This window comes from Peromyscus maniculatus, chromosome 1 (genome assembly GCF_049852395.1).
Source record: "Peromyscus maniculatus bairdii isolate BWxNUB_F1_BW_parent chromosome 1, HU_Pman_BW_mat_3.1, whole genome shotgun sequence".
Lineage (NCBI taxonomy): Eukaryota > Metazoa > Chordata > Mammalia > Rodentia > Cricetidae > Peromyscus > Peromyscus maniculatus.
The window spans coordinates 211,082,882-211,097,984 of record NC_134852.1 but is presented as its reverse complement, the minus strand read 5'-3'; the positions used below and the strand labels follow the sequence as shown (position 1 = coordinate 211,097,984).

The window sequence follows — 15,103 nt, the reverse complement described above, 5'->3', positions numbered from 1 at the left end:
CCTCTCCGTCCATCTCAGTGGCACTGGGAGCTGCTGTGTGTCCTGCAGTACACTATTTTGTCCACACAGCCCTCTCCGTCCATCTCAGTGGCACTGGGAGCTGCTGTGTGTCCTGCAGTACACTATTTTGTCCACACAGCCCTCTCCGTCCATCTTAGTGGCACTGGAGCTGCTGTGTGTCCTGCAGTGCACTATTTTGTCCACACAGCCCTCTCCGTCCATCTCAGTGGTACTGGGAGCTGCTGTGTGTCCTGCAGTACACTATTTTGTCCACACAGCTTTACTTGCAAACATCCATTGTGTGATGAGTTGTTGGTCAGGTCCAAGGCCTCTGGCTCTGGACCACCATCAATACTGGACCCCCACTGACACTCCTCTCCCACACCCTGCTGCTGCCCTGGCTCGTGGAGATCCTGCGGCTATGGTTCCACAGGATCAGTCCCTTCACACTCCAGCAGGTCACAGATAGGGCAGATGTTGAATCTCTAAGAGTTTTATATTTTAAAGGACATGATGATTTTTTTAAATGACAATCTACAATGTAGAAGAAAATATCTGATAACTACAGTCTTATAAGGGCCTATCATTCTGAATATATAAAGATATCTTTCAATCTGGGGAGGGGACAATAACAAAACCAACCCAATATTAAAAACGGACCAAAGTTCTACAAATAATTTCTCCAGATACACAATGGCGACAGCACAAACCAATAATGGCACAGGGACTCAAACAGGTATTTATACACCCACACGCATAGTAGTGTTATTTAAAATAACCAAAAGGTACATGCAATTCAACTATCTCTCAAAGGATGATCAGATGGATAAAAAGGTAGTTTAAACAGATAGCAGAATGTTGTTTAGCCTAAAAAGCACAGATAACCTGACACGTTCTGTGACTTGAACGAGTCAGCAAAAGCCCAAAATTGTGATTCTGCTCATATGAGGGACCTGGGCAAACTCAGGCATTTGGTGGCAGCCAAAGGTCGGGGGATGGAAAGGCAGGAGGAGAACAGTGGCTGGTGGACAGAGAGGTTCCGTTCACAAAAGGAAATAATCTGGGAGGAAATGCAATACTGCAAATACCCTTGGTTCTGCTGTAACATCCACCTAGAGGAGTTAAAATAATAAACCCCATGCAATACTGTTTTACCACAATTTAAAATAAAGATAAATTGTGTTAGTGAGTGAAGAACTTGAACAGTTATTTCTCTAATACAAAACAGTAAGAAAGCACACAAAAAAGATAGCCCTTATTATTTATTCATTAAGGAAATGCTGATCAAAACTGCCATAAAATAACACTGCATGTCCAAAATGATAGTTAAAATTTATTTTAAAATAAGGTGAAGGAAAACAACAGGTGTTGGAGAGTATATGGGGAAATCAACAAATGGTGCAGTCATCCCTGAAAAACACATGACCACCAAACTGCCTCAATCCAGCAATTCACTCCTGGAGTCTGACAGAGAAACCCTCGTGAGAACCATTCAAACGAAAGCACACGATGGTGGCTGCACCACCCACACACCCACGGGGCAGAGACTGAGAGTATCACCAGGGACAGACGAACACGATGCAGGAGCCAATGTGTGTCTTGAGGGAGCCAGACCCTCTGTTGTGTCTGGATTCCACAGCCTGGGTGACTTTGCACACTAGGCACACACTAAAAGCTCCCCCATGGTGCTCTTCCAGAACGTCACACCTCCATCTCTCACGACCCAGTCAACATCTCCACTCTGAAGTCTAGCAGCATTTAAAACACAACATGACCAACACTAATTGCTTTCCATCTCCATCTTTTCTAGCTGTGGCCAAGTTGAATGGCTCTCTCCTACATCCCACAGCAAATTAACATCCCACAGCAAATTAGAAAATTTCTTTTTTAATCTACCTAAAAAATTACATTCAGAATCTAATGACTTTACACCACCTCTCGCAACACCACCTGGCCTAAGACTCCATCATCTCCCACCCATATTACTACAATAACCTTCCCACTGATCTTGGAACCTTGACTGCTTACTTTGAAAACAGTACCTAAAATAACCCAGTTTAAAATAAGGAGGATGCTGTCACAGCTTCACTCAAAACTATTAGTGGTTCTTCTACTCAGAGTACATGCCAAAGTGCTTACAATTTCCCACAAGACACTGTATTCTCTTTCATGCTATCATACTTCTCCAAACTACATTCCTCCTCATCAATTTACTCTGAGTATTTTGCTTTCTCTCACATACAATAGAAACTATTTTTAAGGAGATTTATTATAGCTGTTAATTTAATCTGGAACAGTCTTTTCTCAAAAAAATGTGAAAAACTTCATTACCCTCCAGACACTTGTTGAGGACAGCACATACATGAGTCATAGGGACATGGAGAAATCAAACTGAGACTGGTCTGGAAGCTTCATCCCTACTGGCTAATTTCACAGTACCAGAAGGTGCTATGCACAAAACTAAGGGGAAATGGTAATCAACAGTTACCCAGCTGTGAATATGAGCGCTACAGCAATGACCAGCATAGCAAGGTATGGCCACTGACAACAGTGACAGGATGGGCAGTAACCAACCACCTCCTGATTGGATGGAAGGCCTGCTCTACAAGGCAGAATTCACACCTGGTTATTGGGCCAAGAACCACTAGCTGGTTGAGTCAAAAACTCTGGAAAAGAATTTACTTACAGCATTCTGCTAAATGGACACAGTATTAAACTGTCCTCCACATACATGAACGATTCACTAGACCAATGGGTTAGCACAGCTCTCAACTGTCAACAGAAGAACTTCCTATCCAAGCAAATGGCAATTAACAGACTCAAGGTGCAGAGCATAGAGACGGTAGTGCTCAGCCCTACATGAGACATCTGCATTGTACATCCTCCCCACAGGTTCAGGTCCACACAGCAGAGGTGCTGGAGAGACCATAAAGCCAGTGGTAGGAGGGGACTGCTGTCCAACAACATTTTCCAGGAAGTTCGTGGCAGAAAGGCTGCACACATGAGCTCACAGCAGCTGGAGCTGCAGGCATATGACCTCCACAAGATCAAGACAGCTGAAAGTCCAGTGGGGATGGGGAAGGGCCGTGGGGTCCTGCCCTTGCTGAGGAGACACTTGCCACTGATGGCTGCTGGGGCGGGAGGGTCGGTTGGCTTCAGCGTAACCCCTGATAGGCTGTGCTGTCCACTGAACGGCCGCGCGGCCACGCACACACTCCAGCACGGGTGCACTCGGTAGGGTGAAAAGAGAGTCCATGAGGTCAGGGAAGGAAAGCAGAGGGCTACAGCACACCGAGGATGGAAAAGGAAGTCAGGTCAAGGGAAAGAAGACAGTCAAAACGGTTTTCAACAGTGACAGCATTAGTGTTTCAGACCAAACCCACTCCCTTAATTACCACGCTGTCCAAAAAGAAATCTTACCTGCTTTTAAGCACCTATCTAAACTGTCAATTATTCCAATCTCCAACCCCAAAAAACTATCTGTAATGATCATTTTAATAATGAAATTATATGTACTTTTACTAAATTTCTTGTAATAAGTATGAATTCAATTTGAAGTGAAAATGCAGCATTTTTAAAAAAGCATAATATAGAATTTTTATACTTCATACAGTCTTTAATCAAAAATACTGAATATAGATAGGAAAATAATTTTAGGGATATATTCCACAAGAGACACCTCAATTCTCTTTTCTTTTGGTTAGCAAAAATACACTGAAGTAATGTGAAATAAAAGATATTTACCTGTGCACTGCCCTCCGTTGGTGGGGTCTCCATAGTACCCTGGCATGCAGTCCTGACACTGCTTCCCAGTGGTGAGGTTCTTACACTGCTCACACACACTGTTGTGGATGCACGTGCTGTGTCCATTACACTGGCAAGCTAGAGAGAATAGCACAAAGCATCACAAAGAGCAAAATCACCATACAGGTACAGCTCTCAAGGCAGAAGTTACTGTTAAGATCTGATTCTAGCAAGTCCAAAGAGCTTTACCCAATACATAACACAGGCAGCTGAAAACATCAGTAGACAGTGGATGGATCTTATTGCATGGTCACAACTGACCTCATTGTTTATAAGATGTAAGGGCTAGATAATGTAAAATATTACATGTAAGTAAGGAATATTTTAATATAGCCACTAAAGAATTATATTTATGTTTTATCTATTAAATTTTATAAAGACAGGATTAGATAATGTAGCTTTGGTAAAGAGTAGTAAGTTCTTAATACATCATAAATATATTTATACTTAATAACAAACTATGAATACAAAAAATTATCAGGCAACAGTTCTTTATTTCAAGAAAATGAGTTACTATTCAGATGAACAAAGGGACTCATAATTTGAATAAAGGTGTACCCTCTTTTTGTTTGTTTGTGTTTGTTTTTTAGAGACAGGGTTTCTCTGTGTAGCTCTGGCTGTCCTGGAACTCACTCTGTAGACCAGGCTGGCCTCAAACTCACAGAGATCCATCTGCCGAGTGCTGGAATTAAAGGCATATGCCACCACCACCCAGCAAGGTATATTGTCTTAAAACATGAAGTTGGTTTTTAAACCATCTATAAAATAAGAAAATCTAACAAAAAAGTTCATGATAAAAGAAAATCAAATGTGTAAAATAGTATTTAAAATATCACAGTTTTTTTCAAATGTTTTAAAACTCACAAATGTGCCTTCAAAAGGTTAGCGACTGCAAACCCAGTTCAGCAAGACCTTTATGCATCATCAGTCGCCAACATAAACATGGAGTTCTTTTATAATAAAACATGGTTATTAAACCTTCTACTATTGTGCATAAATGGTTAACGGGGAATTTTGTAGATCTATGCCACATACATAACTAACTCAGGTTAAAATAAAAGAGTACACACTACACATTGTGAGACCAAAATGAGCCATCTTAGAAATAAGACCAAAATGCTTTCACTCTAAAATTAAGGCCTAAAATTTCTCCTTTTAGGAATAAGCCATTAGTTACTGAAACCAGTCAATTCAGATCCAGAAACCAGTAAGTGTAAAAGTACAGAGTCACAAGGTAGTCACAAGGTGACTCCCAAACTGCCAGACTATGGAATGTCCTCTCCCTGGTTTCCAGGGTAACTGACCACAGAAATGTCCCCACCTGAGGGCAGCCAATGAGAAATGGTGGCGGGTAACCACTCCCTTAGAAGTAAGATTAAGCCATGATTTCTAGAAAGCCCCTAGAAGCAAGCCAATCAGAATTGTGCCCATAATAGCTCCCCAAAATGATGTAACCTTGTGGCTTTTGCCTTTAAAAACTGAGCTTGCAGACAGGCGGGCACTTCCTCCATCCTCAGCTGCATTGGATATATTGGATGAAGTCCCTGCCTAGGCTTGTATTGTATATCCAGAATTAAACTTTGCTTTGGCATTCCGGCATGCTCGTCTTTGGTGGTCTCTCTGGGGGTCGCAATCTGGGCACAACAACATAAAAAATTGCCTGAACAACCAAAATAAGAAAGAGGCTAGCATCCTTTGGGAGATCTGAAACAAGCACTTGCTTCTGAACCCAAAGGATGGATTTAGCTTCACAACCAACGTCTTATACAGATGACTCAACAGCAGAGACGTTCCTACAATAGCAGCATCTGGGTGTGGTGACAGCTACACAAACAGAAGACAGGACGATCAACACCACCTCCTGACATTAAAAGAACACCATTGGCCAAATGCCAATCAGTCTTTCCTGCTGAATGAGAAACTCCAAGGGCAGCCCAAAAGGCCGTTTCCTGGATCCAACTCCACCTAGCTGCTGATAGGTGTGTTACAGGGCGACCTAACAAAGGGGCTGCACCATACAGACAGGATAGTGTAGCAAGAATCTTAAAAGTCCTTATTAATAAAATCAAACCTGGAGCCAAGTATTGGGGTGAACACTGGAAGATCAGAGAGACAGAACAAGCCACAGCTAACTTCACCTGGCCAACTTCTCAGCTGGTCTTGTTTCCTCAGACTGGAAGCCTCTGTGTCCTCATATCCAAATGGTTCTCAGCTGAACTGTGCTGCTCAAAACCTAAAAGTTTAACCAGCCAAATGCTTAACCAGCCAAATGCTTCTAGTTTCTGGTCTTCACGCCTTATATACCTTTCTGCTATCCAACATCACTTCCTGGGATTAAAGGCGTGAGTCACCATGCTTGGCTGTATCCATGAACACATGGATTTCTGCCTCTGGAATGCTAGGATTAAAGGTGTGTGCTACCACTGCCTATCCTAAATATCTAGTGGCTGTTCTGTTCTCTGACCCCAGATAAGTTTATTAGGGTACACAATATTTTGGAGAACACAATACCACCACAGGATAGATTTAGACCCAACTGCAGGGGGAGATTCTGGGGAGGGGTGGTACTGGCAGCCTTTAAAGCCTACAACTAACATCCTACCAACTGCAAAGGACAAGGCACACTGTAAAAAGCTGGACCTCGGTGCACCAGCTGTACCAAACACAGAAAAGAAAGGCTGCGCTCACGGCCTGTGATCATGCTTTAACCAACACCATCACCAGACTGCATCAATAGGTAGCAGGGGCTGACACCGAATAATTCTCCCAGGATAAACTGTCATTTTAAATGCTTTAATATCAACATAACTATAGAACACAGATAAAACTAAAGATGATCCATCTATTTTATTTTGCCTACATTTTAAATCTACCCCAGATGGCTCCTTATTTATGGAAACATACAAACAGAAAAAAAATCAAAATAAAACATAATGACAAATTCATCATTTGATATGCAAATAAACCATAGTTCTGAAAATACAGGCTCTCTATAAACAGATGTGCAGCATTTAAAAATATCTTCATGACATTATTAGTAAATTTCCAACATGTTTACACAGAAATTTGAGGTGGGGGGAAGCTTACCCACAACCTCTTTCAATATATAGCCTCCCTTCAAAGAAAAAGAAATTGCCAGGGACTAAAATGATGCATGGCCTCAAAACAAGAATTATAAATACTGAGATAGGAGGAAATCTGTACTCTACATAGGATAGACAAGCAAGTATCAGCAGGCATGGCCTTCAAATCCAGCAAGGCCAGCAAATATAACTGCTGCCACCTTCCAGGAAGAGAGAGAAAATGAAAAGTGTTTATAAACTGAAGTTATCACCTGCATCCAGGCAGATGAACAAATACCAAAGCACACCATAACACCAAAGAGACAGGAAAGAATCTGATGTGCCACTGACATCATCTATACATGAAAGGGAGAAGCCACACAAAAATTTAAACTCTCTCCATGTGTGGGACTGAATATATGTTACCACAAGGTGAAGGAACTCTAACATCAAACCTGCATCCAAAACACTCTCGTAGACCTCACAAGGCAGCTCAGAATGACCCCTTGGAATAGATCTACAACTCAAATCATGAAAATATACCATAGAACAGAGATAAGAAAACATTTTCTTCACTGGAAAGGACTAGACAGTTAATATGTTGAACTTTGGAAGCAACATACTTTTTTTCTTTTCTTTTTTAAAATTTTACTTTGGGTTATGGGTATTTTGACTGCTTGTAAGTCTGTACAGAGCATTTGTATGGTGCCCTTGGAGGCCAGAACAGGGCACTGGATCCCTGGAACTGGAGTTGCATGTGGTTGTGAGCTGCCATGTGGTGCTGGGAATCCAACCCAGACGTCTGGAAGCAGTGTTCTTCAGCCCTCTTAGTGGGTTACTTAGAGATGGGGGGGGGCGGGAGGCAGAGACAGAGAGAGAACATGAAATTGGAAGAGGTGTGTGATCAGAGGGTCCACAGGGACTTGGCTGAAGAGTAAGAGATGGAGAAATAAACATGATCATAATACATTGTCTATATGTAGGAAAATAGACATGCAGCAGTCCCTGTGTGGATCCTCAAAGATGAGAAGACAAGACTAAGGGATCCCTGCCTGGTGCTGGCCAAAACACTCTTCTCTTTAAGCCTACATGCATAATTTAGTTGCTTCTTCACAATTAATATTCTTTGTTCATTTCCTGGGAACCCGCCAGCCATGCTGGCCAGATTAGCAGATCTGTGCCATGCTCAGTCATCATCAAAGAAGCTTTCTCCTGCAACTGATGGGAACAAATACAGAGACTCACAGCCAGACAATATGCAGTGAGAGACCCTGGAACACTCAGCTGTAAATGGGATGTCTCCATCTAATCCCTCCCCTCAGGGCTTGAAAACTATGCAGAAGAGGAGGCAGAAAGAATGTGAGGACAAGAGAGGACTAAGGGTAACAAGGTATCATGGCCGCCTTCTAGATACAACAGGGCTGATGCACATCAGACAGGGCAGTCTGCACTAGATGGGGTCACGGAGCTGAAAGAAGAAACGGACACACACACCCATCCCTAACGCAGAAGCTACCTCCAATCGATAGCCACTTGTAAATTAAAAAAATAGTTTTCTCCAAAGGAGTCTCACTGGGAAAACAAACTGCTCCTAAGAGCAGGCCCGATACCCAGCAAAAACTCAAAGGCATCTTTGGAGGTTCTTCGTCTCAAAATGTTAGGTCAAGGCTCGCTCGCTCGCGCTCTCTCTCTCTCTCTCTCTCTCTCTCTCTCTCTCTCTCTCTCTCTCTCTCTCTCTCTCTCTCTCTCTCTCTCTGTGTGTGTGTGTGTGTTTAACCTTACAAGTCTTTTGCACATACATCATAGCTCCCGTCTTTGTGGTTTTATGGATTCCTGGGTGTGCAAACGTGTGTCTCTGCGTCTATGTGTGTTTCTTTATTTCTTGTGCGTTTTCTTTTGCCCTTTTTCTTGTTTGGCTGTTTTGTCACATTCTAATGTTATTTGTTTTTGTTTTATTTATTTTATTATTATTCTTTAGATGCCTGTTTGTTTTCTAATGAGAGACAGGAAGGGTGTGGATCCGGATGGGAGGAGAGGAATCAGGAGAAGTAGGGGTAGGGGAAATCATAATCAGAATATACTGTATGAAAAAGAAATCTATTTTCAATTAAAAATATTCTTTGTCCAACCCATTATTTAAGTAACCATCTCTAAGTGCTACTTTGAGGCTTCATATCTCTCTCTCTCATACTATGAAAAACCTGTATTAAATAAATGTGTATGCCTTTCTTCTATTAAAAAAAAAGTCTCAAAAACATTTTTAAAAAGCAAACAATGCACCCAATTTTAATGAGAGAAAAGCACTTGGATATTTACAAACAATACATATAAACAGTCAATAAATAGTTGAACAGAATGTCCTTAGCTCTGTGTGTTGTGTTGGAGTTTCATCTCTGTGACAACTTTGTCTTGAACTGTCATTTTATGCTGTTTGTGCTATTGCTGGGGTCCTGTGATCAAGCTGAACATCGTAGAGCAAACTGCTCAACTCATGATGCCAGGAAGCAGAAACAGAGAAAAGAGCACAGGACAGGGACAAGACAAGAACAGAAACACAGGTCTTCAGTGATCTTCTTCCTCTAACTGGGCTCCACCACCTTCCAACAATAGCATCAAACAACCTTTGGGAGACACCCTTCATGTCCAAAGTACAACATTTTTATATGGAAATACGAATCAAAGCACTATTAAGACAGCATTTTACACTCATTACTAACTAAAAAATAGATAATAAACAGCTTGGAAAGGAAGCGGAGATACTGGAATCCTCATGCCCTGATGAAGATGATGTAAAGTAATACCACAGATGTAAAATGCTCTAGAGAAGTCTGCAATTCTTTAAAACATTTAACACGAGGTTCTCATATGATTCAAATTATCCACTTCTAGATGTGTCAAAAGATAAAGGGAAACATCTCAATGCAAAAAATTCATGCACCATGGTTATAGCGTCATTATTCACAATACCATAGTAGTAGAAATAACCAAAAGTGCATTAAGTGACAAAAGAATAGATGAATGTAGCACATCAATGTAAAAATAGTAAACAGACATAAAAAGAACTTACATAGACTACAAAAATAAATCTTGAAAACATTATATAGATGTTGTCGATTAAAAGCCAAGGAAAAACACCACATACCATAAGAGCTCAACTAAACAAAATGTCTAAAATAAACAAAACCACAAAGAGGGCAAATTAATACTTTTAAGTGCTGTAGAAAGAGGAAATTTGAAATAACTCTTAGAGGGCCCCAGGTTTGGTTTTGTAGTGACTAAAATGCTCTAGAACTACGAGATGGTAGTGGTTGTAGATTTACATTATACTAAAAAGCCATGACTTATACAAGTTAAAATGGTGAATTGATAGCACATGAAATACATAAGGTTGGAAAATAATTGATGCAGACAGAGTCCTCCCATTTCACATCTCAGTCCAGCACCTCTACCAATGTACGTTTATTACACGTCACATTACTTTCACTCTCATTTTAAAAAGTGAAATCTCTTTCATACTTTGATCTTGTATTGGCATTTTGAGTTTTTCAAGGAAGTTAAACGTGTAAGTGATGACATAGAAGCACTTTACCTCTAGTATCAAAATTTGCTATCCCTACAGAGAGGCATACCAACAAACTACAAGTCTTAAACACAATGTTAATACCAGTAAAATAAAATGTGCCTATAGACATATTATTCGTAAAATGCAGGAATAAAGCTCTTCATTCAAACTACAAACATTTCAAGTTTTTCTATTCTTCTTTTTGTTCCAAAATCTCAATGTAAAACTGACTGAATGCAACAAACAATAACCATTCCACAATATGAACATTGGACTGTCTTAAAATTTCCTCTGCCAAGCCAGTCATGGTGGCTCATGCCTTTAATACCAGCACTTGGGAGGCAGAGGCAGGCAGATCTCTGTGAGCTCTAGGCCACCTGGTTTTACAAAGCGAGTTCCAGGACAGCCAGAGATGTTACACAGAGAAACCTTGTCTCGAAAAATCAAAACCCAACAAACAAAAAAACTCCCCTGTAAATTTAACTAGTGAATCATCTTTTGAACTTGGACTCCCACAGTCTTGGAACACAGACCAAATTTTCACAAAGTCTTACCAGAAAGCAAAACAAAGAGCCTCTAATCCAACTCCCAAGAGCCTCTGTTCTCATCTGAAACCTCATAAGCATGATCTTCACAGATTCCTGGTCTTCTCAGTTCCAACAAGAAGCATCTACTGAGCCCTGCTTACATATTCCAAGGCCTAGATAAAGTGCAGCTCGAAGCTTTTCTAAACCAGATGTGAGGCTTCACAGCCACATGGTCAGATTTAGCAACCTACTTTCTGGTGCCAGATTTTTATTTTTTTTCACCAATGTGTCAAAATCCCCGCAGAAACCAATTCAAGGGGGAATTGGTATTTTGGCTTATGGCTTCACCGTGGTAGGGAAGAGTTCAGCAAAGCAAATCTGGGCAACCAAAGCAAAGAAAGCGTGGACACTAGCTCACTTTCTCTGTTTCCGATTCTACTGCTTCTAAGCCCCGGCCTATGAGAGGCACCACCCACATGCTGGACAGGCTTCTTTTCTTCAGCTAATCCTCTCTAGAACTACACTCAGACATCATCAGGGAAGCGCTCCACTGTCCTGCTCGACACCTCTCCGTAAAAAAGTAAAAGCAAGTTGTTACTAAAAGTAGACATCACACTAATTTAGAAGGCCATCTCTAACAGTAATTTTCTGCCTGAGGAAATACACATCTGAGATTTCTGTCCATTCTGCCCAGCACTGTGGCCTGAACACAACGTTATCACTGTGCTAAGGCATGAAGTCACATGTCTCTTCAATCCTCAGTATGTTTTCAAGACAACTACTTTATATTTAAATCAAATGGCACTAATTGTGTTTAGTGCCTATATCTCCTTGCAGGACATTATTTTTAAAGATTTTCTTTCTCCTTTTCCGTTTTTTGAAATTCCACCCAAGTGTACTGAGAACTTTAAATTCTACCCATCTGACATCAGCTGCACCTTGGGTCTTTACCTCTATTATTTCTCCTAAAGACTGAACTGCTTCTTAGTTCTATCTTTCCCTCTGGTGGCTCCGACTTGCACGGTTGACCGCCTTAATCACTCCCTGGTCTTCGATCCCAACAACCACCCTTTTCCTTCCTAAGTTGCCTTTGATTCTAAAACTGCCATGGGTTTCTCGGACTGTACTCTGAAATTCGGACTTACTGAATTTTAGACTTATAGAACTGCAAAAATAGAAGTAATTCTGTATCAAACGTTAGTTTCTTACCCTAACATTTATCAAAATTAGGAAACAAACATTGGTTAATTAATAGTATAAACTATAATCTAAATTATAGACTTTACTTGGACTTCACAACTTTGACACAAATGCTCTTATTCTGTCTCATTACTCTATCATTACATTAGCTTTATTAGTATATATTAATTATATGTAACAGGGATTTATTATACATTTTCATATATAAATAAGATACTTTGATCATATCACCCCTATTACCCTCTTAACCCCTCCCCCAGATTGCTCCCCTCCCTCTTCTCAAGTATTCCCCTTCCATTTGACACATGTATGTGGCGTGGGGGTGGGGATTAATTTCAAATGCTTATTTTGTTGCCTGGGTTTAACCCATTGAGAATTTTCATACTGGCTTTAATATATCTCCATATTCCCTCCTACCTCCTCCCTCCTTCCTCCACCTTTTCCTCTGTCTCTCTTCATCACTGTAAAATGCTTGCATTATATCTCATACCCTCCCTGCCCCAACTATAAAATCAGCCATTTATGCAGAAAGCCTTTGAGTCTCTCACCAAAGAATGATGTTTAGAGGCAATATCCATGTTCTAAGTATGTTCATTGCTCTGGAGTGTCATGGGCTCAAAAGACAGAGTTAGGAGAAATGTGTATTTTGACAAATACATAGATTTTGGCAGATACATAGATTTTGGCAGATGTATAGTTATAAACTAACCCAAATATATATACATATTTATGTTTACTTTTATGTATACAGCAAGTATGAATGCATGTTCTGAAGCTTGACTATTTGTCAGGATCATGGAGTAAGCTAAGACATGCAGGGTTTTAGTCTCATGGCATCAGGAAGGCCTGAGGAAGCAGATGAAGGCCCAGCCTTAGAGCAGCAGCTCTTAGGAGCATTCATCACGGCTCTTCCTCAGTCCCCAGTGGGTCTGCGTGCCATACTCCTGTGTGGTAGCCAGCCTGATAAAGCACATATTGATTTGTCTAGCTCCATTTTTAACTTCTCCTCCTTCCTTCATGTACCTGTCACCTCTTCTGTAGCTCATCACACAGGAACCCCAGTCCTGATACATTTCTTCTTCTCCTTCAGGCGTTTATCAACATTAAGATCTGAGCAAAGCTTTGCCTTCTAAAAGGCAAGCTTCAATCCCAGGCTTCCCTTTACTAGTGCTCATCCACCACACAACCTCATACATTTCCCCTATTTCAGTGAGCATATACTCTCCACGAGTGGAGTGATTTTTAAACCAACCTCATACATTTCCCTTATTTCAATGAGCATATACTCTCCACGAGTGGAGTGATTTTTAAACCAACCTCATACATTTCCCTTATTTCAGTGAGCATATACTCTCCACGAGTGGAGTGATTTTTAAACCAACCTCATACATTTCACTTATTTCAATGAGCATATATTCTCCACGAGTGTAGTGATTTTTAAAACAATTTATCAACTATGTTTCAAGTGCCTAAAACACTAAATATGCTATTTAGTGTACAACAGGTACTCAGAAAACATGTGCTGAATAAATTAAATTTTCAACTTTCTTCTATACAAGCACAGAATAAGAAATATAGAAATATGAAGAGAGCCCCTGAAAAACTAAGTGACCTTCAAATTTAAATAGCAGTGAATACTAATGGTGGCTTTCAAAACAAGGCCACGTGGATCCACTGTGGATGTTTAGTACATAATATCCACATTCACCATGAGGTTTACTGGAAACACTGAGGAGCATGAGAGTTCTAAGACAGTATGATGATACAAGCAATAAAATGCACCAGTGCATTCATGAAGGAAATGCAGTTTTGTTACCTGGACACTGGATAAAAGACCACTCATAGCTCTTCTCTTTGGGGCAAAGACTGGTGTCGAGAACCGCCTCGCTGTGCTGTGGTCCACCAAGTCTCATGGGTCCCCGTGAGGACCCTTCCGTGCAGTGTCCTCTCCCTGTGTTACTGGGGTCATTGCACCAGCCACATCCAGGCTGCTCCAAGCACTGGCCACAGGTTCTTAATCCAGAACAATTTTGAGCTGAATGACAGAAGCATTAAAAATGAAAATTAATTTTATAATCAAGCACAATTGTGTGCTTCAGAAAATGTTGTGAGAAAAAAGACTTTAAAATGTCATCTGTAGTTAACAGAAATACTTTGCATAAATAACTAGCTGATATGAACAATTCATCATACACATGTATATATGCACAAATAAATATGTACACATGTATACATAATACATGCGATGAACAAAGAGAAAATAAATTGAATTGGATGTTAAAAGGGAAAACAACAAGACATGGTAACCATAACACAGAAAAAAATTAAGGTAGTACTTAAAGATTCCTGAGCATCTTGCTGTAATGGGACATCAAGGAACTGACATCAGAAACTCAACAGCAAAATGTTAGATTTAAGAATTCACTGAAAATTTTATTTGTTGTGAGCTGTTTGAGGGCCAAGAACCTTGGAGACTGGGTTTTAGAAAGCAGTGGATAAGAATCATCTCAAATCATATTAAGAAATAAAATACAACATTCACCTATTTAACTTTCTAGATATCTAATTCATAGGAATGAAGGGTTTTCTTTTCCAAAGTTTTATCTTCTGGGGTCCTTGGACCACACAGTTCTAAATGGGATGTCTCCACCAAATTCCTCCCCTCAGAGCTCAGGAACCCCCTACAGAAGAGGAGGTGGAAAGAGTGTAAGAGCCAGAGGGATAGAGGACACCAGGAGAACAAGGCCCTCTGCATCAACTAAGCGAGGCTCATGTGAGCTCACAGGGACTGGAGCAGCAAGCACAGGGCGGACCCAGGTCTGCACCAGGCCTTCTGAATATTTATTATAGCTTCCAGCTTAGTACTTTTCTGGGACTACAGAGTGTGTGAACAAGGGGTCTCTGATTCTTGTGCCTGCTCTTGAGGCTTTTTTCCTTCTGTTGGGTTG

At 40.7% G+C, this 15,103-nt stretch overlaps 1 protein-coding gene across 4 annotated transcripts in view; it reads right to left on the bottom strand.

Moving 5' to 3' along the window:
• Positions 1-15,103, bottom strand: part of Atrnl1 (attractin like 1) — a 587,588-nt gene that overhangs the window by 461,857 nt on the left and 110,628 nt on the right. For all 4 annotated transcript variants that reach the window (XM_076563387.1, XM_076563388.1, XM_006978477.4 and 1 more), the window contains exons 18-19: positions 13,972-14,190; positions 3,745-3,882 (exon numbers count right to left, since the gene is read on the bottom strand). In XM_076563387.1, coding sequence (XP_076419502.1) covers positions 3,745-3,882; positions 13,972-14,190 — 357 coding nt within the window. The remainder of the gene's footprint in view (positions 1-3,744; positions 3,883-13,971; positions 14,191-15,103) is intronic.